Source organism: Lycorma delicatula, chromosome 13 (genome assembly GCF_047948215.1).
Source record: "Lycorma delicatula isolate Av1 chromosome 13, ASM4794821v1, whole genome shotgun sequence".
NCBI classification, from domain to species: domain Eukaryota; kingdom Metazoa; phylum Arthropoda; class Insecta; order Hemiptera; family Fulgoridae; genus Lycorma; species Lycorma delicatula.
Window position 1 is genome coordinate 14,971,846 of NC_134467.1, and position 27,871 is coordinate 14,999,716.

At 28.7% G+C, this 27,871-nt stretch overlaps 1 protein-coding gene across 1 annotated transcript in view; it reads left to right on the forward strand.

Moving 5' to 3' along the window:
- Window positions 1-15,797, forward strand: part of Frl (formin-like protein) — a 289,290-nt gene extending 273,493 nt beyond the window's left edge. Inside the window, exons 17-20 of the mRNA XM_075381411.1 lie at window positions 2,579-2,853; window positions 7,205-7,339; window positions 12,403-12,651; window positions 15,614-15,797. Coding sequence (XP_075237526.1) covers window positions 2,579-2,853; window positions 7,205-7,339; window positions 12,403-12,615 — 623 coding nt within the window. The 3' untranslated portion in view covers window positions 12,616-12,651; window positions 15,614-15,797. The remainder of the gene's footprint in view (window positions 1-2,578; window positions 2,854-7,204; window positions 7,340-12,402; window positions 12,652-15,613) is intronic.
- Window positions 15,798-27,871: the final 12,074 nt, after the last annotated feature.

The following is a 27,871-nucleotide window of genomic DNA, read 5'->3' on the forward strand; positions in this document are numbered from 1 at the left end:
AGACATAGGTTGTTTTATTTTCTTTGCAGATCAAGGTGATATCTGGGTAATTACTAGGAGTTACAAAAAATAACTGGTTAGAATTTTTTTAAAACCATCTATTCACAGCTTAGCCATTTTCATCCTCATTTAACATGTTGTAATTAAATTTTGGTTTAATTTAATATGTAGAAATTTTTTTTTACTCATTAACCAATTCATTCAGAAATGTAGGGAGGGTTCCTTCAGTTTTTTGCTGCTTCCTAAACTTATCTCTCCTAGTAAAGTTTCATGAAATAAATTACTAGGGATCAAAGTTTGTAGTAAAAATGTGTCGATAGAAAATTCCTATATGGAATATTCAAGGAGATGTTTTGTTTGGCCAGGAGTAGTGGAATGATCATTATTGTGAAGAATCACACCAGTAGGTGGTAGATTTCTCTTGCAGTTCTGAATTTTTAGTTGAATTCTTTTTGCATTTCTCTGTATGTCAGCATTTCTTTTTTACCATAAATTTGATGAGACTTTTTCAATTTCAGCAGACTGTTATCATGATTTTTTTTTTAATATTCTTTTTCTTTTGGGTTTAAATAGTGATTACATTCCATTGATTCAGGGTTTCTGTAATTTGATGTAACACAAAATTTAAGTTTCGTTGCCTGTCATGTTATGCATGAAAAGTTCCCTTTTATATTGGTTTGAAATACAGCAGAATAACATCCGTATACTTTGCATTAGTTTGTTTTAGAAACAATATCAGATAAATTTTTTCAAACCTCAGATGAATGGTACTATTGTGTGGATTATGATACAAGTTATCTGTGAAAATTTTTTATGGTTGTCGTAAATCGTGACCTGTGTGATAAATGTATCAACATTTGTAAATCATGTTTATGTAATCATGAATGAACTAGACATTTGGCTGTCGCACTGTTGATTCATCCCATAAACATTGCCATAGACTTTCTTAATCTGTCCATGAATCTTACTTGGTATATAGTTTTTTTTTTTTTTTTATATTACAAAACTGAAGCTCCCTTATGAATATAGGCAATTTATGTTTCTGAACAGAAGGAATACATTTATTTATTGCTACATACTTTCAATTCTGTCTTTCTTATGTAACATATGTAAAATACTTGAAAAATAAGATATTAGTCAGAGTTGCTTTTTTGAGAGTAATGATGTTTATGATACAGCCAGTGCTTGAAGTGTACAGGGTGAAGCTGAAGGTATCATGCAGTTCGGTGGGCTTAGTGTCATACTGATGTACAACAGTATTCACTCTTCACTTTCCTTAGTAAACGCAGCATGGTATCTCATGTCAAATTATCCAAAACGTTTTGATTATGGTATTTAAACAATAAATTAAAAACAAAATAGGTATCAGTTTGCATGCTTTAGGTTTTAAAATTTTATTGTTCATTTCAAAATATCACAAAATGATTTGAAAGTTTCAAAATCACACACATGGGGTATGAAAAACAAGTTACTTAGCATTGGGCTAACCTTGAATTTGCCAATATCGTTGATTGGTATGACACTCATTGATAAACAGGTATTATTTTCTATATAAGCTTCAAAACAAAGAACAAGAACAAGAACTTCTAAATAAGAACAAAATAAAAGTAATGAAATGTATTAGAAATAACAAAGATGGACCAATGAATGTGAAAATAGGAGGAGAAAAGATTATGGAGGTAGAAGAATTTTGTTATTTGGGAAGTAGAATTACTAAAGATGGACGAAGCAGGAGCGATATAAAATGCTGAATAGCACAAGCGAAACGAGCCTTCAGTCAGAAATATAATTTGTTTATATCAAAAATTAATTTAAATGTCAGGAAAAAATTGTTGAAAATATATGTTTGGAGTGTCGCTTTATATGGAAGTGAAGCTTGGACAATCAGAGTATCTGAGAAGAAAAGATTAGAAGCTTTTGAAATGCGGTGCTATAGGAGAATGTTAAAAATCAGACGGGTGGATAAACTGACAAATGAAGAGGTATTGCGGCAAATAGATGAAGAAAGAAGCATTTGGAAAAATATAGTTAAAAGAAGAGACAGATTTATAGGCCACATACTAAGGCATCCTGGAATAGTCGCTTTAATATTGGAAGGACAGGTAGAAGGAAAAAATCGTGTAGGCAGGCCACGTTTGGAATATGTAAAACAAATTGTTAGGGATGTAGGATGTAGAGGGTATACTGAAATGAAACGACTAGCACTAGATAGAGAATCTTGGAGAGCTGCATCAAACCAGTCAAATGACTGAAGACAAAAAAAAAAAAAATATAAGCTTCTTTGCTTAGTAGAATTCTTTTGTGTATTACTCAATTATGTTTAATATGTGTGAGATTTCTTTATTATTTTTATTGAGTCAACTTACTATAGGTCAACTAACTTCCTTCATTCAGGATTACTTGTCTGTCAAATGATATATGGATATTTTGCATGTACATATATATATTTTTTTTTTTTCTTGTAAAATTTTGTCCTAAAATAATATTGGATATCTTTGGCATCTTAACCAAAAATTAATTTTTTTTTTTGAAAATTATTTTTTAATGTTTATACTAATTTAATTTATTCTGCTTACAGTATCATTGGAAAATGTAATTATCGATGTTAATGAATTAGAAAAAAATATGGAAGGTGTTAAAAAAGAAGCTGAAGTACGTAAAGAGCGAACTAATCCATCCGTTTTAAAAGATTTCTTACATAATTCAGAAGATAAATTACGAAGATTAAAAGCTGATTGTAGAGTCGCTCAAGATAGTTTTACTGAATGTGTAGAATTTTTTGGTGAACCGGCACGTACTACAAATGCAACGACCTTTTTTTCATTGCTTGTTAGATTTGTAAGAGCTTTTAAGGTTTGTATCTTTTTTTTTTATGCAATTATCTTTCATTTATATTTTATTGATTTGGAAATTCAAAAAATTCATTTCAGGACATTTAATTTCTGATCCTCCTAAACGTTGGTTTCTCTTACGATTTGTTTTCACTTCTTCTGTCCTCACTGATTCTTAATTATCTCTACCAGTTATGACTTTATATACCTCTAAATAAGGAATCCACATCAGGTTAAGTAAATCCATCATAAATACTAGTTTTTAAAGAGAAATTTGTTTTTAAATATGTATTAATATTTTTAAGAAATTCTTCACGGTACTGAATTCATAACAATAAAGCTGTAAAAATTATTAAAAGTAAAAAGCCTGTAGATTTTTATTTTTCTGGTGTTCATATGTACGGGTGTGGCTAAAAAAAAAAAAAATGGATTAATACTATAAAAAACTTTATTTTTCACAATTTTAACATTATCCATTTCAATATACTCCTCTCCATGATTCCTACACTGCTCCATGTGAGAATTTTCCATTGGTGAAAGCAGTGTTTGAAGTCATTTTCAGAAAGCATGTTCATGGTTTTTGTCGCTTTATTTTTTACACCTTCAACTGTCTCAAATCTCATTCCTTTTATTGCTGATTTTACCTTGGAGAACAGAAAAGAATCAATGGGGCAAAGTCCAATGAATAGGGTGGATGTTCTGACACTGGGATCCCATGCTTGGCCAAAAATGTCTTGACAGACAACGCAGTATGGGCCAGTGCGTTGTCCTGTTGAAGAATCCAGGACTTGTTTTTCCACATTTCAGTTCACTTTCTTCTTACTCGTTCATGGAAAGTAGTTAGAACCTCAAGGTAGTATTGCTGATTCATAATTCGACCTTCAGGTACCCAATTTCAACCCCATTGATGTCAAAAAACATGATCGTTCTGGACACAGGTCATCTTCAACCTCTTCTCATACCTTTTTGAACCGTTTAAACCATTCGAAATTCAGAGTGCATGATAAAAATTTATCACTGTATACTTCTTTTAACAAAGAATGAGTTTTTGCGGTGGATTTTCAAATTTCACATTAACGCATTGCTCTTTTAAAACACTTAACATTTTTCCAATGAGCTGTAGATGCAAGGTTCGATACAAACCAAGGCCACAACCCAGCTAAGGGGTCCGTAGTCGACTTGATGGCAGGACTGGTGAGAGAGGATGTCACATCACAAAGCAGTGTGCCATTTGACCTTCACACACAGGCTTTTGTCTGTTGATCTACAGACAAATCCTGTGGATTGGTGGACCAGACAAAAAATCTGGTCCACCTGATCTGGTGGACCAGATTTTTTTAGCTACACCTTATATATATTTCAAATTCCTAGTAGCTTTCAGCTACTAATTGCATTCAACTGCAAGTTTTCAATTCGTGATTTCTATACTACTGATTTAGGCTGCCAGGAATTTTAATATTCTAAGATTAAATTTATTCCTTGAAAAAAATAAATAAAAATGAAAATTTCAGTTTGTGTTTTTTTTTGCAGTCGATTCTTTATTCTTATAAACTCTATTATAAAATTTTCCATAAATTTTTTTAAAAATTTGTTAGTTTTAAAAATTATCAACCTATCTAATTTTTAGGTGTTTGCTTGTAAAACCATATTTCAAAAGTCTTAAATTCTTATATTTCTAGTTTTCCTTTATTAATATGTCACTTGAAAAGTTCATAAAAATATTCTTAAGATAAATGAAATTAAATTTTGATTTCATTGAAAATTTTTTCTTGTTTCATATTTTTTATAGATATTATTGAGAGTGCTTTCATTAGTAATAATTAGAGCTGCTTTAATTCTAGTGAAAATATAATTTTTTTGTGGTTTTTAAAATTAGAATGTGCTTGGAATATAATCTATTATCCTGACCCTTCTACGGCAGAATGGAAGTGTTTTATCTTTTACCTGGAAGTTTCTGAGTTTCAATCCTGGTCAGGCTTTGTATTTTTTTTAATAAATTATGACGACTATAACTAGATGTTGCCTGGAAAAAAATAAGTAAATGAAAGTACGTTGTACTTACCTTTACAGCATTTCATCCATCTCATGAGTTTTATGTTTATGAATGCTTAAATTTTGAAACAAGGACAATATTTTTTTTTTTTAATTACATTATCTTTATATATGCATAAAGGTGCCCAAAAAGCAAGTTGGATTTAGCTTTTTTTTTAAAAAAAAAAAGATGATTTTTTTTTTTAATTTATATTTTTACAAAACACTCCTAACTTTAAACTATATTACAATATATTCTCCACCACTGTTGAGACATTTATAAAAGATTTTTTGTACTACTTTTATAGAAATCAACCAACTGCATCATTAATGATTTTCTGATTTAATCATGCAATGTGTTAGAATGATTAAAATACTGATTAAAACTTCTTAAGTATTAAAAGAGTCATGTCTCACTAGGTGCCGAGTCCCTGAAAGTGGGTGGCAATTGTCTTATACCCAGGTGAGCAACTTAAAACTGAACTGAGTCAGCTCGAACTGCAGTTATCCGAGTGTCAGCTTCAATGCTGCTACCATTGTTGCTACTATTAGCACCACTGTTGGTTGTGTTTATTACTACACTTGAATATTGTTTTCAGTTGTAAATCGTCTATGCTTCAGTGCATAGTCTATTTCGACTGAGTAAAGGGTTTTATACCGAAAGCTTTTGTGTGTTCTGGAGCCATTCAAGAAACATGTCAAATATTCATGAAAAAATTTATGAATGGCATTATAGCAAACTGCAGCATACATGATTCAGTTAAAAATAGCATGTAATGATGGTCAGTTTCAAAAACACGAAATAGGTGACCTTCCAGAGAACCCAGCTGCAATATTCAAAGAAGAATTTCTAGTTCAAAAATTGATTTAAATTTAAAATCACATTATGTAACAACTTAGGAGAATGGATAAACAAAATGTCTAATTATTGCGGCAGGCTTATCAAAAATATTGTCAGTGGGCAGACTATACTGTATTTCATGTCAGGTGAGGGACAGTTTCATTTATCTTGGAATGTTAGTTTGCACAACATAAGATACTGAATGACTGAAAATCCTCACTGGATGTTTGATTCTGCACTTCATGATGAGAAAATCAGTATATGTTGTGCTGTTCCTGGTAATCGTATAGTGAGGCTAATATTTTTAGATCAGACTGTCAGTTTAAAACAATATCTTACCAATTTTCAAAGAATTCTATGCTCAATTAAATCATTAAAAAGTGTACAACTTCTTACAACAAGAGGGAACAACGTGTTGCACATCAAATGATTCACTAGTAGGAGTTCGTGCAGCTTTTACAGAACTGTCAGTAAAGTGCGGTGGCCTCATTGTTCCCCAGATTTGTCTAGTTGTAAACTTCCCTTTTGGGCCTACTTGAAGAGTAACGAATTAAATCCCCACACTATAGATGAACTGAAGGCAAATATTTAACAAGAAATTTATGAGATTGACAAGGTTGTGTCAGGTCATTCTTCAATAAGATCACTCGAGCACGAAAGTGAATCTTTGTGCAAATCATTCATTTAGAACATCTTTTCAAAAAATATCGGTAAATGTATAAATTTTTGCTAGTGTAAATATACAGAATGTAATTTAATTTATGTTTTCATTTGTAAACTATTACATGTTGCAACTACGTTCAGTCTGTATCGGTTTGATTTTAAGTTTCTCACCCGATGTTTGTATAGTGTGATTAGATTTTTATAAGATGGCTGTACAGTGTAGCTGAATATTAATATGGAATAAAAAAAAATGCCATAATTCAACATCTTATGCTTTTTGTTCTAGATGACATGTCATAGTTTATATAATATTTCACAATTAATAGCAAGATTGATCATTGAATATTGGGGCTTGTTTATGACTATTTAATTCTAATGTACTTAGTTATTATTAGCTAAAGATTATCAACTCCTTTGAGCTTATCGTGCATGTTTTCTTATCATTTTTTAAACATCTTGGTCCATCTTCTAACTTCTTTTTCTTTTATCTACCTTTAAAAGTATACTTCACAAATCTGTAGATCAAATTCACTATCTTGTAATTTCTTAGTATTAAAAAAATCAAATCTGGTTTTACAGTCGCTGGGCCATCAAATTGACCAAAAAAATGTTACATCCAAATAAAAACAGTAAAAATAAGTGAATTTCAATGTAATGTTGTTACTTAAAAATATTTGCCTTAAGTAAAAACAAATCACTGTTCAATGGCCTTAGTGGCAATGTTGAAAATGTGTGCAAATTGAATTTTTTTCTGGATAATTGATATTTATATTTTATAATTTTTTATTGATATAATTAATAATGTATGTGATATTTAGAAACCTAATTTAATTTTTAGGCTGCAGATCAAGAGAATGAACAGAGAAGAAGGTTAGAAGCTGCTGCAAGAGATGCAGAAAGGCATAATGGCAGTGGTAATCCTAATTGTCCGGATGTCATTAAACGAAACAAATTAAATCAAAAGAGGCAACAGGTAATGTATTTTTTTTTATTAAAATTAATTTTCTGTTTTTTTTGTAAAAAGCCAATTCGTCTGATTCTATGCTCTTTGTGTAACATTTCTTTTCACAGCGTTCTTTTTTATTAATAATAAATTTACTACACAATACATATTATTCATAATCATCTTTCTCTCCATCAGACAAGCAGCCTAAAAATATTAAATATTTTTTTATTGTTATTTATAAATAAAATATTGTTTATTTATTTATTTGGTCCTTTTTTGTTATGAGGGTGCCCTAGAATTTTTAAGTTTTGTGTAACATTAGTATCATTTAGACACATTATATAAATGATGGAAAATTAAATGTTTAACAAAAATAAAGTTTAATTATAAAGATAAACATAAGATTCTATTTATATAGATGACATCTGTTATTATACATTGCCTTCTGATTTCATCACTCAGAAGTAGAGTAAACAAACTTGCTTTAGTGATGTTTAGTTCTTGTTCCCTATGATTTTGTTGACCAGGTAAAAAGCATTCATACACTCACAATAGAAAGATTACAAAATTGGGAAAATGGTGAACCAAAAACATTATGGCTCTCCAACACGTAAAAAGCTAATTCAGTGAGTTCATATAGCAGTGGTTGATTGATGATGAGGACCCATTTTAATCTATCCTGAATACAATTAAATAGTTCTGGCGACTCACAATTTGCATTTCATTCTACATAGGCTATTTATAAAATAACTCTGGTCGGGGGTTACAAACAAACCGGTTTCTGTAGGAACATAGCGCATCCACAGTAGACATCAGCTAAGCTTAAATATTGATCCACATATAGTCGGTCACCATTTTGTTCTGTACTGATCAATAGTATCTGGTGAAATATGGAGCTGTGATTGTTGCAGTTTTGCAGTTGTAAGGTATGTAACATCATTAATCTTTTGCAAACCAATGGGTAACGAAGATCCACTGTCGGGTGTGAATTGTTTACGGTAATAATGTAATGAGTGATGGTTTTTTGAGAAAATGATGCAGAAAATTCAGGGAAGGGTGAACTAATGTGTGAGTAGGTAGTTTAGTTAAGTCCTTTCAGTCTTGCTTTAGACTTGGTAGGATGTGTTTTCTTTTAAGTTCTTTAAATAGTAGTACACCAATGGGAATGTCACTCATGGCGTTCACATTGGTGGCATCCTGGCCGAAGTGGACTGATATATCTCAAAAGCTGAGGTTTCGAAGATGACCTTCGGGAAAGCCATAAGGGCTATGAACAGAGGGGGTGGTGGAGGGTCTTCAAGGACAACAAGGAAGAAAGAGGAGGACATTTCATTGTGAGTGATGAAAAAATTGAATATATGGGTAAATGCTACTTCACAATCACTAAACTCAGTGAAATTTAACTCAAATCTCAGGTTATTTCTTTACGGAATTGTTAAAGACAGTTTGAGTTTTTGTAAGTATTGTGCATGATGGTTACCGAAGTGGCTTACAGATTCTCAAAAAATGTAAAGAATTGAAGCAGTATTGACTTTTCTTCATCAGTACTAGAATAAAAGAAATGAATATCTTGACGGTACTGTTTCTTGGGATGAGATGTGGTTGTCACTGTACTGGGGATGATACCCACAGAAAATATATAACTGCAGTCATTTTTTGTGAAAAATTTACATAACAATACAGATTAAACGGCATGGAATGCTAACGAATGCGATTATTTTTTCCATAGCAATGCATGTCCTCATCCCTGCAAGCACCAAGAGTGTACTAAACAAGTTTTATGTTCTGGCCTTCGTGGTACGAGCGGTAGCAGTAGCTTCTCAGCCCTTCATCTGGAGGTTCCGGGTTAAATCCTGGTCAGGCATGCCATTTTGACATGCTACAAAATTGTCGTTTCATCTCATCCTGTTAAGCAATACCTAACGATGATAATAAAATAAAATTTTAAAAAAACAAGTTTTAAGTGGCAGATTTATACCATTCCCCTTACATTCCTTTTTTGGCACCATCTGATTTTTATCTGTTCTTAAAATTGAAGAATTGGCTGGCTACTTGAAACTGGCTGGCTTCAAAACTGATAATGGAGTTAACGAACATACAGGTTCGTAATAGGCTTCCCATTCTTTGTAGAACAAATAAGACAAGCTGATGCCATGATACAAGTGCTTGAATACTGGGAGTATGTTAAGAAGTAATATAAGTATGGATGTAATTTTTATATGTAGTAAATTTTTTTCAGTTTATTTTGTTAATTTTTATTACTTGATTACAGGTTAATTTATGGCCCATTTAATGTTTTTAATTATTAAGTGGATTATTGTAATAATTGGATTAGTATAAAGAATAAATTTTTACTCATTAAATTATTATAATTTTAAAAATCAAACAAATTGCATTAGCAGCTGTATAATAGAAAAGAACCATTTACTAATTCTTTCTCCGTAACTGTAGACCTATGTCTGTTCTCAGTATAGGTTTAGAGAGAAAAGTAGGTAACCAAATCATTATTCATTAAAAGCTACTGGGCATTTTGCTCTTAAGACATTTTGCTAGCTTACCAGATTCTTGTGAGAGATACTGTATGTTGCTAATACTGAAGTGGTATGTAATATATTTTTATTTACAATTATCAGTTTATCTCTGACATAGAATAAATACACTTTAAAAAAAATTTTATAGTTTTAAAAATAACCACTTGCACAAAATAGATATTTATTTCTAAGTGGTTGGTAACTAAAAAACATTTAATCAAAAAAATAACCAAATCTGGTGAAAAAAAGAAAAAAAAAACAATTACAAAAATTAAAAAAACAACTGTAAAAAAATAAAAAAATAAATTGTTTAAAAAAACAACAATAAATCAAACTAAAAAAAAAAGGAAAACAGGTACAGAAATAAAGGACTAAACTCTATGCAGTATTTAATTAAATAAAATAATGAGTGACCTATCAACTTTCAGACAATTTTAATTTGTTTAAATATATTTTTCATGTTGTAGAAATAGCAGTCATGTAAGGTTATATAATAATTAAGTTCTCACCAGGTCTTACATTAATAAGAAAATTTTGTCCTTCAATGAAATTATTTAAATGCAGTCGGGGGAGGGGGAATGCTGTTTGATGTAGAATAATTACTTTTTAATACAGGACAATTACTATTCAGAACCATCGACTGCATTTAAATATTTTCACTGAAGGACAAAATTTTCTTAAAATTTTGCAGTTGAGTTCCTTAGAGACTTTTTATCGCATCAATTTTATGGGATCAAAGTAATGGGTAACTATTCAATTGTCTCACACGATTAAGTGTAACATAGGCCTGGTCCTTGGCAAAGATGCGAGTGTTCAAGATCTATGACAGCTCTATTTAGAGTGGTCCCTTGAAGTTTATGCACCATTACAGCCAAGCACAGTTTAGTGGCAGCATATGTCGTTCTTCTTTGCCCTGTCAAATTCGAAAAATTTAGTGAGCTTGATCCAAAATCTAGTGCCAACAGCGTTACCTCTTAATCGTACTGTCATCTAACTCTATAAAGATCATTTGTGGGAGCTCACCAGGCTCAAACTCGACTCAGTGTAGTGCAGGCTACTCGATTTTTTTGAGTATATCAGTTAATTTTTGTTCTTGTTTGGTTCCATCATGATTTTGTATTGTACTAACAAATACTCCATTTGAATTTTGAAAATCAGAAGATTGGTTGCAAAGATATAACAACATTTCCAAATAACCGTGATCTGTTAGATTGAGAATGTACCTGACATGTCCAAATATTAGGCTTCAACCTAATAGCAAATACCCTGTTTGAATTTTGAAAATGCACAATTGTTTGTAGAGATATTATAAGAGCACTTCCCAAAATAGCACCTCAGGGGGCACCCTGTTTGTTACAAGTTGATGGTGATGATTGGTGGGGACTGCCTCATTGGCAGTCCCCACGTGATGCCCATTATTATTAAACTAAAATGTAATTTATTTCATGTTATTTTATTTAATGTAAATTTTTATTTTATTATTTTTGAAATATTATTCATTTGATTGATCCAAATCATTCAGTTCAAACCCAACTCACACAGTGACAGAGACTCATAGTTCACAGTTCATTAATTCAACTCATTTGTGCTTCAACCGGCAAATCTCCATTACTGTGTATATATAGATGGGTTTAAATTAATGTGACTAAACAGAATTACTTTAGTCTATAAAAATGAAATTACCTTAAAATTATAAACTTACGATGGTTATATAGGGAGGTTTTTAAGGTTATGTACATGATACTACATCAGTCACAAGAGGCCACTAATAAAACATATTCGCACACATATTTATATACATATTAAATATTCAGAAAATTCAGTTTTTTTAATTTTTATATTAGTATTATCTAAAAATTCATAGAGTAATATTGTTTAATCAAATAAGATTTTTAATTGTATTTTAAATCAATTGATGCAAAAAGTTTTAAATTTTTTAAAAATGGCAATGGAAGCATATTAAGGTTGTGGTCTTGTAATTTGTATCATGTCAAGATATAAAAAAAAATTGTTGTATTGTCTAGTTTGATAGAGGTGGATAATTTTATTTTTAAAAAAATGTGACTTTTTAAAAAAAATTGCACATTCATAAATATAAGAAGAAAAAAAGTTATTGCATTTAATTTTCTAAATATTGAAATATATGATTCATCAAATTTTGGGTGTCAAAAAATGATCTGACAGCTCATTGTTGTATTTTGGTTTGTTATTTTCTTGTTTATAGAAAAGTACCATTCCTATTGCTCTGATGTTCTCCGTTGAAGAGTGGTAGTGTCTCTTTTTTATCATGAAGGTTTTGACTTTTAAATCCCAATTAACTATGGGATTTTAAACCACTAAAATTTCCATAGATTGGTGTCACAAAAGTCCTGCCAAATTTTTCTTGTCTAATCTCAGGAAAAATGTATAAAAAAGAAAAAATCTTCTATAACTTATTATTTTGTATAATCTTTTCCTAATTTATATAATCCATTTATTTTATTTAATCCATTGTAATTTTTTTTAGTGTAATAAAATTATAATTAAAAAAAAAAACAAAATTATTTATTTTTTGCTCAGGAAGCAGTGATTAATGAATTAAAACATAAAACACGTCAAGTTCAAGAGAAAAAATTGTTACATCAAGATGAAGTATATAATGGAGCGTTAGAAGATATACTTTTAGGCCTTAAAAGTGAACCTTATAGAAGGGCTGATGCTGTACGCAGAAGTCAGCGTCGTCGAATTGATAGTAATAGGTTAAGTCGAACTATGGAAGAAATTGATTTTTGACCGCAAAATAATAAAAAACAGTTAGTTTCTTTTACGGTAAGTTGATTATTTATCTTAATAAAACTGAATTTTCTGTTGAATTTGGAGTTTTTTAAGAGTTTGATTAATAAAAGTGTTTGATTTTAGAATAAGAAATAATGGGCAGTATGCGGATAGATTATTGAGAGTTAAGAGTAATTCAGTTTTGGAAGTAAATAAAAATAATGGTAATTTAACCCTTTGAGGACCAGACTTTTTTGGAGATGGTTTAAAAAAAATAATATGCTTATATTATTGTTGGTAAAATAAATGGTATCTGCCTTATGGTGACTGTTAGCTTGTGCTAAAAAATTTATAAAATTTTTTATTACAAATATTCTTTAACTGCATATAAACCAATGCACTATCAACTAGAAATGTTTTTTCGTTCATATCTTATTCAGAGATTTTTCTAAAGATTAATAACCCAGAAATAGGAATAAAAAAAAAACTCAAACAATGACTTTGAAGTGCTTAACTCAAATCAAGAAACAATATTACTATCAAAATCATGATTTTTAGCAAGAAATTGATAAATTTTAGTTAAATTTAGGTTATAACTGTAGGTACACAAATCACTATCATTTTGAACATTCCTAAGTTCCCAATCAGTTTCACTTTGTGTTCAAAATACACCCCTCATTTTCCGTATTATAGCAACTCGCTAAAAAATATTGCTGGAAAAAAGAAAAGAAAACATTAAAATGAAATAAGTATAGTGTTACAATCTCAATGTTACAAACAACTAAAAACAATGATAAGCAATGTTCTCCGATCATCTATGCGCTTTGTAATTCACCAGTAAATACAGTATTGTATAAAAACTAAATAAATACAATAAAACATCCCTTTTCACTCTGAACAAACTATGATTCCATATCCGACTCAAAACAATAACAAACTAACAATACATATTATGCAGTGAACACAGTTAAAATTAAAACTAAAAACATAAACAGTTGTTAAGATCAAAATAATAATTTTCGTTTACCATCCAAATAATAATTGCAATATCACGTGTACTTTAAACAATTCAATTTTATTAGTGGATTGCCATGACAACCAAACATGTGATCAGTACCATCATTTTGACACTGATGAGATTTCGCCAATTTGTCTTGCTCACATAAAATGAGATTGACGAAAAATCTCCAGTTGGTCTTTCTAGTATAAAACAATCTGATGAAAAATCATCAAGTGGTCTTCAGAGGGTTAAATAATAACTATAAGTACCGGGCTGGTCAGAAGTTGCAAAGTTTTGTTTATGTAAGTAGTAAAATTACAAGGGAAAAAACAAGTAAAAATTATATTAATCATAATAAAGAGCAGAAAATATTGCTTTACTTGTTTATCATATCAGCCAAGAGTTTGATTTTTTTGTGCAAATCTGCAGATAGGAAATAATCCTGGAACAGCTCCACCAGCACAATTACCTGCTCCTTCCTCTACTAGGCTCTCATAAAAATGCAGCTCTCTTGCTGGATACTAGAAGTTGCCTGCATGATAATACAAAGTTATAATGACAACCCCGATGCATTTCTTCTGGTATTTATCAAAAAAAGATAATAAAGATAGAAAAGGAAAACACAAGGGAATGATCAACCAACAGAGAAGAATTGCCTCTGATCAGGGTAGTTTACTTCCTTGTCCAGGCAATAATTTATTATTTAAACACTAAACGCTGATTGGTATAAGCTAAATAACATTTTATGCTGAAAATTTTTTATTTATATGCATTAAGTTTTAATTAGTCTAAGTATTTGTGTGGGATTTATTTATGATGTTACATTAAGGCTTGATACATGCACTGAGCAGTCCCAGAACTAATCTTACGAGTGTGTTTTTTTTTTTATGATTAATTCACCATATAAACCGGAAGCTTGGGCATGGGAGTATAAAATGGAAATTTATAGCATAAGAAAAATGCCGTGCCTGACCGGATTCAATTCTAGAACCTCCAGATGAAAGGCCGAGATGCTTTTATTTAATACAATTTATATTACCATGTGTGATCTCAGGACTGGATAAATACTTGACCAATGGGGTTTATCCTGAAAGTAACCGCATTGATATTGCCAGCTTAGTTTATTGGTATGAGTAAATTCATTTAATAATAATCTTTGAAATGGGCCACACAGAACTCCCAACGATGTCTCCATTCTTCACAAACTACTGTTGCAGGATTTTCCTTGTCATGGTCTTTTGAACAGCTTTAACAGTAGCGAATCAGTGTCCTCTCATGTCTTTTTTCAGCCAAGTAACAAAAAGAGCTGTCAGGGTAACATCATGTAGCAGCATGGGCAATTTCTTGTTGGTCTGAATCTTATTCGTTGTCAGTACAGAGTGACTGTACTGACACTTGTACATTGCCATGATCAAGGATCTGACTTTCAGACATCTTAGCTTGGAATGGATGCAAACAATGCATTTTTCAAGTCTTGACAACACTTGGATCTGAAGGCTTCATTCGCTGTTGTTCCAGGGAAGACAAATTCTTTGTGGACAATCCACCACACTTGCGCGACATACCAGAACCAATCCGATTACTTTCAGGACAAACACTGTTGAATATTAGCATCTCCAATTTTTTTTTTGGTCAACTTTGGATGCATTCACATTTAACAGAATTAACTTACTGTTTGTATAAACAAAAGTCACAGGTGTTGTCAATCAGTTGGCAGTGTGTACAAGTTTTATATGTTTTTAATATTAATAAATAATAACTGTATTGGATTAATTTTAACGTCTTCTTATTAATTATAAAGGTAAAATAAATGGCAAGAAATTGAATAGAAATTTATAAACACTGCATTCTTTATTCTTGAGTAATATGTTTAATGAATATTGCAATGTATTAAAATATTCAAATTTCAGCTTTCTGTATGGAGACGGAACTTACTTAATTATTGCATTTTCTAATACATTCAGTTTTTACCGTGTTACAGAACTTATACATTTTTTCTTTGTTTTGTTTTTTTAGGATTAACGAAGAAAAACATATCTAATTAATATAATATTTTATATTGAAAAAGAAAAAAGTTGGACCAGCCTCTTGTCATATCAATTAAATGTATATTACGTTAAAATTACATATTTTATTTGATAGATTAAAAAAACATAATTTAGAAATAAACAGTTGCACAAACTATTATGTTGAAACCATAGTTGCCTTACCATTATTTTATTTATACATATATATTTAGTATATAATATGTATATATTTAATGATTTTTACCTAGTATATTAACAATTAATTATTATTATTGTAATATTAGTTATATTATGAAATTAAACATAATGATATTATTCAATAACAATATTTACAGTACTGCCAACTTTGAAATCATAATGTATTGTATTCTGTTATTATTATTATTTTAATATATGATGATGAGTAATATGTATTTATTTAAAAAGTTGTAATATTAATTGACTGATTCATAATATTGTTTATTAATTAATTATTTATTTAATTAAACAAAATATTATTATTTGTTATTTAATTATCCTGTGATATGGTTGGCGGTAGATCTTTTATTATTATTTTTTTTAATTTTATGATGTTAGTTTTGTAAATGTACTTTTTCCATGGATGATGATTTATTTTTTGTTTGTAGCAGTATTTAATTTTTTTATTTTGTTAAGTAGTTTTTCAAATTAGATTGAATTTTGGTTTTTTTTTAAAGTTATTTGTGAATAGTAGAAAATTGGATTTTTGCATATTTATTTGTTTGCTTAATACATTCCTTTATTAAATTGTAAGTCTTAACAGGTGTAGACTTTGCCATATCAGAAAAAAAAAAAATTCGATATTTTTTCTATAAATTACATGAAAATTAATTTGTAAAAATTAAAATAGACATTTAAGATATTTTTATGTTTAATCTTCTTTTCTTTTTTTTCTTGTTTAAATAAAACATAAAAAAAACAAATGTGAAACAAACATTTTCTACAAGTACTGATCAGGAAACATATTTCAGTAATTTTACAAATTTCTCTTTTTATGTTTCATTAAAAAAAAAATAGAATAACATTTTTATCACTGCCTATATATTTGTTTTCCTTCAGGAAAAAATTATACCGTTTTATTTTTATAATTTTTTTTTATTATTAAATTATTATAGAAATAGTGATCTGCAATTTCTTTAAATTGTTAATTCAGTTTAATTTTTGATGTCATAAAAATCTTGATTTTTTTCATCATATTTAAAATCATAACCTTATAAAAAAATAATTCTAATTTATAATTTTATAATAATAGAATAAATCTTTCTTTTTATCGTACATTTAATAATTAAAAATTTTTTTTCTTTGTTGACACAAATTTGTACCTCAACATAAGAAATAGCGCATTATGCAACAAGCTTATAATGATAGCCATTAATTCACGAGTACAAAATAAGTTACGACTCTCACCAAGGCATGTATCTTATACTTCACAAGTAATGGTCATTAATGACCATTATAGAGACTTGCATACCATATTTTTTCTACGGCTGAGAAAATATTGGGATTATTGATTTGGTTATGGAATATATTTTTTATTTTTCAAAAAAATATTTAACAATATATTTCTGTGACAATAGGTTATCAGTTATAAGTTCTGCCTTTTCTTTAATGTCGATCGGTGTTAAAGACATGTTTTCCTTAGAATCCAACATAATTAACAAAAAGATAAACAGTGTAATATAGAAACTTAGTTACACGTACATTCAAATTAACCTCTGCTTGGTAACTACTAAATCGGATTAAAATCAAAGTAAAAAAAAATAGTTGATACATTAAACGATACCTGCTTCTGATTGGTCAGTGGATGAAAAGAGTAGACTTTTGATCGGTTGAACTTCTATGTTGTAATGAAAATCTGTTTCATAATTGACCCTTATTATGATAACAGGTTACAGCTGTGATTCAAACATTATAATACAACCGTAGAAAAAAAATTTATATTTAAGATGAAAAAAAGTAAGAATATTTTTTAATACAGACCATAGCAGAATGATCTATGTAAAGTAATATGGAGATATGTACACATGGTTGATGTACTGTTGTAAAAAGCTAGATCTAAGCTAATATGGTACGTTAAAATATTACATATTATCAATTTACATATTAAAAAATAACTGCTTAATACCTCTAAACCCACCTAAAATTTCCCGGCTTAATTCACATTAATGTTGCTGTAAATGGTTAATGGATGAATAGTTTTATCAAATAATTTTCAATTTTATAAATAACTTTCTGGTTAAGTACGTGCTTTGAAATATGTTTTAGTGATTGAAACTAGTATACCTTAACGTTAAAGATAGTTTAGTTGTACAGTATTAAAGTTGAATTACAATTATACAGAAATTATTTATTAATTTAATATAATTTCCTTTATAACTTATTAAATGTTAACATTTTTATTAAACAGAAATAAAGAATCTCTTTTCATCTATTGTTTTCCCTCTTCTGTTTAAATTTAAATGAAGCTTCAAATTCTGCATCCATCAAAGTTTCACTCTTGTTTCCATTTTCCTCTTAGGCAGATCCTTGTCGCCTACATCTTCTTTGTATGTTTTACAAGTTTACCCTCCACCATCTTCTTTTTACCACATCACTGTGGTTTTTCCAGTATTCTATGTCGCTCTTCTCAAATGATTTATTGTAATTTCTATATTTTTTACTCTGCCTTTTCCTGTTTATTCATTATGATTCATAAAAATTTAATTTCCTCAGTTCTGAACTCTATTCCTTTTTATAGTTACTGCTATTATATTTTTGCTCAACTTGTTTTCAGTATTTTATAATTTTTTTTTTATAAATTTATGCAAAAATCCAATTTATTAAAATGTTTATGTTTTTATATTATTGTAATCTTTAACTGTATCATTTTGAAATTAAAAAAAAAAATTTTTTTAAATAATTTATTTATATAAGCATGATATAACATCAATAGTATAAACAGATTAGTGGCATTTATATGAAATATTAATGTTTTATTATTTTTATTTTTTTAATAATCTCATATACATTCCCTTCGATATAATTAATTTACTACGTATTATATTATGGTTTTATAGATCTGATTTACTTTGAATAATACAAATTTACATTAGTTTTTTATTATTGTTAGTTTTTCATTTTTTTTTATTGTTACATTATTAAATAATGTTAAAAGTATGTTTAGATTGAATTATATAAACTGCTAATTTATTTAAATAATATCAAATTTCAGTCAGAAAACTTTTATTTTCATCGGTTTCCAATAATGTAGAAAAAATGTTTTTTTTTCAGACTTATATAAAATTAATCATAAATTTACTAATAACGTCTTATAATGTGGTAAATTTTCACTAATTACTCCTATGTATGTTATGAATAGTTATACAGTTTTTTTTTCTTTAAAAAAGAAACATTTTTATTTAATACTGAACTAGCTTGAAATTTACAAAACTGTTCATATAGTAATGTATTCACTTGCAAGGATACCAGATGTGTCCACTATTCTAAAACTATGACATCAGTACACTTCTTTATTACTGTCTAAGATTTCTATAGTGATTAATATTAGCACAGTTAAAGATAGTTAGCGTAGTTGAGAGCTGAAAAAACTATATCAACTACACGATACATTTTTCAGCTTTAAGACATACTAAAGGCAAATATATTGATGTTAAGGAAATTAGTAAATACTAAAGAAATAAAAAATGTAACTAAATGAGTAAACAATTAAAATAATATTATAGACATAAAATTTTATTTTTTTTTTACTAAACAAGATTCAGTGAAATAACTGAATTATTTTTGTTAATAAGTTATTAAGAAAAATAAAAAATATAACTGGTAAAGTACACTAAAATTTTTATGAAACTTGGTTCTTGTAAATGTTCTGCCAAAGTGAAAAATTTCACAGATGTGAAAATAAAAAAGGTATAAAGGCTGATTTTAAGTAATAATAATAAAGAATAACTTAAGGCCGTATAATTATTTATATTTCTAACAAATCATATAAAAACACCTCAGCAAGTGTAATTGAGGCAAGAATTAGTTCAACTATGCTTAGAACAAACACAGGTAAATTTATTCTCATTGGTTCAATGAAATCCAAAGATGGAATACCGGAAGCTATAACCAGAGAATTCAGAAATGGATTTCCACAATGATGGAGAAAAATTAAGACCACATGGAAAACTGATTAATATCTGTAGAAGAAGAATTGCAACGAGAACAAAAGAAAATGTCATATACATTATCGCACAAATAAAAGAGTTATTGAGGCTCATTATGTCTATAATATTATTTTAATTATTTACTCATTTAGTTACTTTTTTATTTCTTTAATATTTACGATGCTTCTTTAACATCAGTCTGTCTTAAAGTTGAAAAATGTATCGTGTAATGTATGTAGTTTTTCTAGCTTTCAACTACATTAATATTAATCGCTATAAAAATCTTAGCAATAAAGAAGTATACCGATGTTATAGTTTTAGGACATTTGTTGTATTTCAGCAGTAGAATACATTACTATATGAACATTTTTGTTAATTTCAAGCTAGTTCAGTATTAAATAAAAATGATTCTTTTTTTAAAGAAAAAAAAAACAGTATAAATATTCATAACATACACAGGAGTAATTAGTGAAAATTTACCACATTATAAGATGCTGTTAGTAAATTTACGATTAATTTTATATTAGTCTGCACATAAAATCTTTTTCTACATTATTGAAACCAATGAAAAAAAAATTTCTTACTGAAATTTGATATGATTTGAAACAAATTAGCATTTTACTATATTTGGCTTAGTACAGTGCTATTTATTATAGTTAAGTTATATTTTATCACATAACTTTGCAAGAAAAAGTTTATACGTTTAAAATTTTCATGTATTTCTTAAAAATATATATATATATATATATATATATATATATAATACTTTATGTTCATTATAATATTCTGTCAAAAATGAATTGAATTATTGAGGCCGGCTTGCAAAAAGTATAAGGTACCATTTATCAACAATATTGTGGACTTTATGAATCTGTTTCCGAACGTGTTGTATATTTTGGTTAGCAGATGTTTATGATATTCTTGATGACAAAAATGAGTTTTCTAATTTTTATCTTATGTGTTGGGGATTTTGAATTCTGAATGATATTCAAATCATTGGAATTCCATCTATACTGTCATCTGTTGAAAAACATTTGAAGAATGCTGATTAATATGGATAATAGATTGATGCCAGTTGGTCGACTGTTTCATTCAAAAACTTACACCGCTGATCATTCATTTAAGAAACTGTTCATTAGCAAATTGTTGTATAATACTTTTTTTTTTCATTTAGTAGTACTTGTACATTTCAACCAAATTTTATGTGTGGGAGTACCCAAAAATAACTGAATTTTTTAAATATTTTACTAGGTTTTAAATACTTTATTTACTCTAACACCATCATGTAATTCACGCACCAGAATGTTTTTATCTCTGATTCACATTTTAGTTTCATTACAAGTCCAAATAAAATTGTTTCATCGTGTAAATCATTTACCTACTTTTATCTAAATAATGTAGGTGAAAAAAGTGCATGGATTAAATGAGTAAATCAGTAGTTTCCTGCTCTTATCTACAAAGTTTTTCCTTTTGACTTGGTACGCTTGTTCCAATGTTTTTTACACTGTTGAAACATTTATTGAAATCTTCAGTATTAATATACGTCAAAACCTCTGGGTTTTTTATTTATGTGAATAAAACATTTCTCTTTTGTTTAGTATTTCATATCCATGAACAGAAAAATGTGTTGCATGGCCTACGTTCCTGTGAGTATTACGAATCAGGTTGTTTTTTTTTTTTGCTAAAATATTAAAGACAGTGTAGGTGTTGTTATCCTGGCTAAAAATTCAGTCACTGTTGCACGTTAGGTCATTTTCTTCATCCGTCATGTAAATGTTGATATATTTTAAATAAAAATTATTGATGAAACACATTTTTTGCACATGAGATTCTATTAATTTTTATTAAAAAAAAAACAAAGCACAAATCAGTATTGTTTAACCATTTGTTTGATTGAACCTTTCAAACTTTTTCAGTTTTCGTAAATTTGACATTTTTTATTGTTTTGACATCTATTTTGTTTCCAAATAATATATACACTATTAAGTTTCATCTCTGATTGTATCTGTAGAAAAAAGCTGAGTCTTTTTGAATTTACTTCTTCAATTTATGACTAATATTACAAATTTAGAAAAAAATTATCATTTGTCTACAAACAAGTTATAAAATTATAGAAACAGATTTCATTTTCAAATCTATTTAATTAGACAGAAACTTCAAAACAAACCAGAAATCTCATCAGTTGTCAGATCTTATCAATTGAGTCATGAAATTTTTTAAAAATATTATCATTTATTGGTTAAAAGTCAACTAAATTTTGATCCGTGTTTAGTGGCATTTCATTCCATTTGAAATATGAACACATTTCGTATATTTGTGCCTTACATAAAACTTATTCAATGGAAAAAATTTGTGATGCAATAAAAAATTGTTTCAACAGCTAATTTTTTACAAAGAAACAAAATTTTACATACTTTTTTGTCTTAAATATCAGCCAACATAAAAATTTAAAAAATTTCTTTGGTATTTAAAATATTTTTTCTGGTGTTTTTATCAATCGATTCTCAAAATATATTAATTTAAAATTTTTAATTGGTTTATCCATTTGGAAAAAAATTAAATAATGCAGCAATTGAAATTCAATGACACCTTGTAGACAACAGCTTGAGAATTACTTTTACTTATGAGCAGTACATTTACTCACTTAAAACCACATTCAATTTTTAGTTGCTTTTGGGTCCTCCTTATAACGTATGTGTTATTATAATTCTTACCTATTTAAAAAGAGTATATGATAAAGCCTACTTGAAAAATTTGTTTTTATCTAATTATAACTTTTATTTTTTATCACACATGTTTTCTATTCTATTTATTATACATTTTTTTATAGCTTTATTAATTACAGATCATCATTCCAGTTTTATGTAAATGAATGATTACATTTTAAATGTATAAGTGTGGTTAACATATCTTAATATGATAAATGTTTGCAATAATATTATTAAATAAAAATAAAAAAATCTGATTTTAATAATAAATAGCAATAACATTTTTTATTATATTAAATATTTGCTTGTAAATATGTATGTACTATATATATATATATATATATATATATATACATATACAGGTTGGGCAAAAAATAATACCAGTTTTATAATTTTAACCAAACAAAATTTATTCGAAAAACAACAATATTTTTACGTACATTTTAGTGGAATATAATGTTCTCCAAAGCTCAGCTGGCATATCATCATTCTTTTCCCGAAATTTCCCATCATTATCAAACATAGATTTGACTCTATTTCTGCAGTCACTTATTGAATCTCCATCTTTAACTCAGGAATTGTTTATGAATAGTTTTCATAAATCTTTGTCTTCAAAATTCTCTAAACAAAATAATCACATGGTGACAGATCGCATAATCTCGGTGGATACTTTTGGTCGGCATGGTTTGAAATTACATACCCAGGGAATTTTTCACGTAACAAATTGACTGTTTTTCCTGCAGTGTGACATGTTGGTTTGCCTTGTAGAAACCACAAGTTACTGCCACCAATTGAGTCTAATTGTTGCCAAAAAAATTCAGTCAGAATACTATGGTATCATTTACCATTAACCGTTGCCACATTTCCAATTTCTTCCTCAAAGAATAAACAGCAACTTAAATCCTAGAAATAAACAGACCAAAATCCATAAAAACAGTGATTGTCATTAGATGTAACTGAACCTTATGAAAATCAAAGATTCTCTGTTCCCAAATTTTCACCTAAAATCACCTAAAATTATTGTGTTTGCAAAATCACTATTTACTACTTGATACTGAAACACAAAATTAGCATACTCTCGATACTTAAGATGATCCCTTGGCTTGGGTTAAGTTGTTGTGAACTCTTTTGTATAGGTGTATATGCAAATCTTTTGTTAGAATTCTCCTTAAATTGGTTCTGATTATCCCAAATTCCTGTGAAAGATGACAAATTGATGATGGGTTTGCTGCAATACTGTCACACACTGACTGGATGTTATAAAGATACTGGCTGGTGCAAGGGTGACCAAATTGGTTTATGTCTAAAACAACACCCGTTTTTTCAAATTTTCTCACTAATTGCTGAACTGTTGACTCATTTGGTGCGCTTTCTTTAGCAAGTATTTCCCGAATTTTATAAAGCATTTATGTAATGATCCATAACTGTTAATCTATCTTAATGAAGATAAGATAAGCAAGACATTCAAGGTTGACAACCTCCAGACAATAATGGTGAGGAATTTAAAACCGGTGTTAATTTTGACCCACCAATTATATATAATATATTATTTTATATATATATATATATATATATGCAAAATATATATATATATATATATATATATATATATATATATATATATATATATAGTATTGAATCTCTTTATTATATATCATACTATTTTATTTATTTATTTTTTTTATCAATCTGGTAATGGTTAATACTTTTTTCAAACATCCATCTTTATCATTAACTCAGAGATATTTTATGAATGTAACGTTGTAAATATAAAGATTTTTCAATAAATTAAAAATTTTAAAACATTTTTCTGTTTAGTTTAAAAATCGTTAATTTTTTTGTGCGTTACCTGGAAATGGAATTTTGTAGTGTATGAAAAGTGACCAGGATTTGAACCTAGGACCTCCAGATGAAAGGTAGAGATGCTACCACTCCACCATAGATATCAGCTTTGTCGCTTTATTATTATTATTATTATTATTATTATTCAGCTTCTTCGCTTTCAAATTACTTACATCCATGTTTTTATACACTCCCACCAATATTATTTTAATTCTTTAATTTAATTAGATTTTTTAAAAAGAAGCATTTCTCAGTTGTTTTTACTTTAAAAATTTTTAAGTTCTCCCCTCAAAGGAAACTTACAGTCGAAGGGTGAATCACTCCCTTTTATCTAAAGTTTTTTTTAATAATATTAAAAACATTTATTAAAAAAAACCTGTTCTTATTAATTTATTATTTATTTTTTGTAAAATTGCTAAAGTAAATACATACGTACACCCTAGTTTTTTTTTTTTTTAAATATTGGATTAAAATTTTTTTCTGTTAAGTGTGTTGTTGATAATCAATGATCCTTTAAAGATGGTTATAGTAATATTAATTTTAATACTTATTTATCCATTACTAGGAAAAAAGTGGGCCTACGGCCCACCACGAAAATGTTGCATGGTTTATGTTTCATTACACATGATTTTGTTAAATGTTTTTGTCAATTGTAACTAAATAATGTTCATGACTTTAACGTACTAACAACAAAAACTTTCACAACAAAAAGCTTCAAAATCGTGATAATTTTTGCTGTTTCTTGAGTTATGATTTTTTAACGTAGCTCTAACCCCAATTTTTTCCTTTTTTATCCTCAAAACACAAATATAATTTTAGATAAATCGTTCATATAAAGAAGTATAAATCATTCGTAGGCTGCGTGCAGCCGCCTGGCACATCACCATTGGTCCTCTCTGCAACAATAGCAGCTAAAATAAAAATTTGAGCACGTAGAACAAACAAACTCTCACACCATCCTTTTTTATGGGAAATATATTAATTTCTAAAATTAAAAAAAAATGGTTTATTTTTATAATAATATATTAATAAAATCTCTTCATATTATAAGTACCCTTTACATGTTTCATGAGTATTAGAATTCTGTAACAACTAGGTCAGGAATAATTTCTACAAGTAGAGGCTTCAAAAATGTGAAAACATTTAAATATTTTGGTTTATGTGCAGTGATAAAAAATATGATTTTCCTAAAGCTCTTTGTGAAACTGAAAATAATTTTTCTAATTTTGTTCATAAATAAATTCCTTTTTATATTTTTATCATTCTTTGTTGGTACTACAGTTTTCCTTATGTTTATTACTATTATTATTGTAAAATATTACTTTTTTATGAATCTCACTCAATATCCTTATTATTGTTTTTATTATTCGAATTCCATAGCAGAGTGATAGTGCCTTAGCCTTTCATCCAGAGGTCCCAAGTTCAAATCTCAGTCAGCACGGCATTTTTCAAATCCCACATAATTCATTATCATCCATCGGTAACTACTGATGATTGTAAGTAACAGGGATAAGCATGTTACTATACAAAATAAATATTTAAATTATTAATAATATTACTGTAGGAAATTCAATCATATAAATTATTTTTTCCAGAGTAATAATAATTAATTGACCAGGAAAAAGTAGTAATGGAACAATGCTTTTATTTATGTCTTCGTTGTAATACATTAATCAAAACAGTAGTACAGCACAAAAATTTATTCATAAAAAAAGATTATCTTAGAATTTATTATTTTTAAAAATGAAAAGTTCTAAACGTACATATACCATAGTGTCATATAATATAGTATATAATATCTGGACATTAAAATAAGATAAACCTAATTGTATATAACATTACTGTTTTTATTACATTTTTTTTTTATAAATAAATTTGTATTTCATATATTTTTATGATATTAAATTTTTATATGTATATACATATAAATTATGTATATAAGCATAAAAAAAGAAAAAATTGTATATAATTAATTGTAATGAATTTTGTAAATAATATTCTATAAAACTGTATCATTAAAAATATCATTTTAGTAAAATAAATTGAATTAAGTTACCTAGCATTATAAATATATGTTATATATATATATATAATTCTTATTATATTTATAAAATAAATAATTTTAATTAATAACATTGTGTATTTATTATAGAATAATAAATTGCCGAATTTTCTTCCTTACGTCCATACCCGACGTCTGCTGCAGCATGTAAATGTTGACACTCCCTCGTTCTTTCCATCATGTCCGTTCTCATATCTTCCGTGGAGAATAAACCTTGTAAATTTTACATTTGACCTTACAACATACGATAAACAATCAACACCACCTACTGTTTTCCGGCAAATGTTTCAGTATATTCTCACCAAGATGAACCCAGATGCGGTGATATACACTGATGGGTCGAAACAAGACGATACCGTTGGTTATGCTTTTGTTGTCAATGAAAGAACTTATATCTTTGGCCTACTCGGTATTACGAGTAGGCCAAACATATAAGTTCTTTCATTTACAACATTATAATAATAATTTATAACAAAATTATAATTTTAGATTCCTATAATTTTACTCTCAAAACTCAAAGTGAATTCCTAACACGTTTACAAATTCATTTGTTGATGAAAACTCATCCGCTTCACCTAGTCATTTGCTTGGCATTTCTCCCGCCACCACCCCATTCGGTCGCCCTAAAGCATAAGATCGAATGTCTGTGCCACAAACGGCTACTGAGCCTTGAAACACTTTAGCGACCAGTGTCCTTAATAGTTCCTACGGTTAACCTAAAAGCCTGAGCAGAATAAGCATGGTACCATACACCACTCACTTGTCATATATCATTAAAATGGGTAGGCGCACCCCGTCAACTACTAAAACATATATGACTATCAATAATTAAATTTATCTCGTTAAAGACAGCAATTCGCTGCCACGCCTAGGTCGCTGAATGCCAGCAAGTACCCGTCCACCATTAAACCGCTTGGAGCCTTAATCTGGCTGTTAGCCAGCCATATCTCTCGGTTAGCTTCCTACAGCAGCGCGGTGGGAGTCTTTTCCCTTAGGTAAACTACTGATGTCGGTTGAAGGACATCAAGGAGCTCCCACACGGTCCGACACTGTGGCTCTCGCCACATTGACTCGCCGCTTGCGAGTGGCCAGTTTTCCCCATGACCTCTAAGTTCCAGGGTGGCCTGAGTTCTTCCCCTTCCACCACCAACAACTGGGCAGTCCAACATCATGTGTTCGTTCAAATGGACCTCCCCGCAGACGCACTGCTCATCAGCTGCCAGACGGAACCGAAACAAATATTGGTTTAAATTTACATGGTTGGAGAACACTCGGGCCTATTCACCTAGTCGTATTGCTAGAATCTCAGGTACATAGAATAATAACAGTGAATTCTAGTAGAATTCTACTGCCGGTTAAAGGAATATACAACTACAAAATTTTGTAAACATGAATCGGGAATGGCATCAGAGGCAATCACAGATTGGAAAAACTATTTACTTGAAGTATGTGCGGATGATATATTGAAAAAT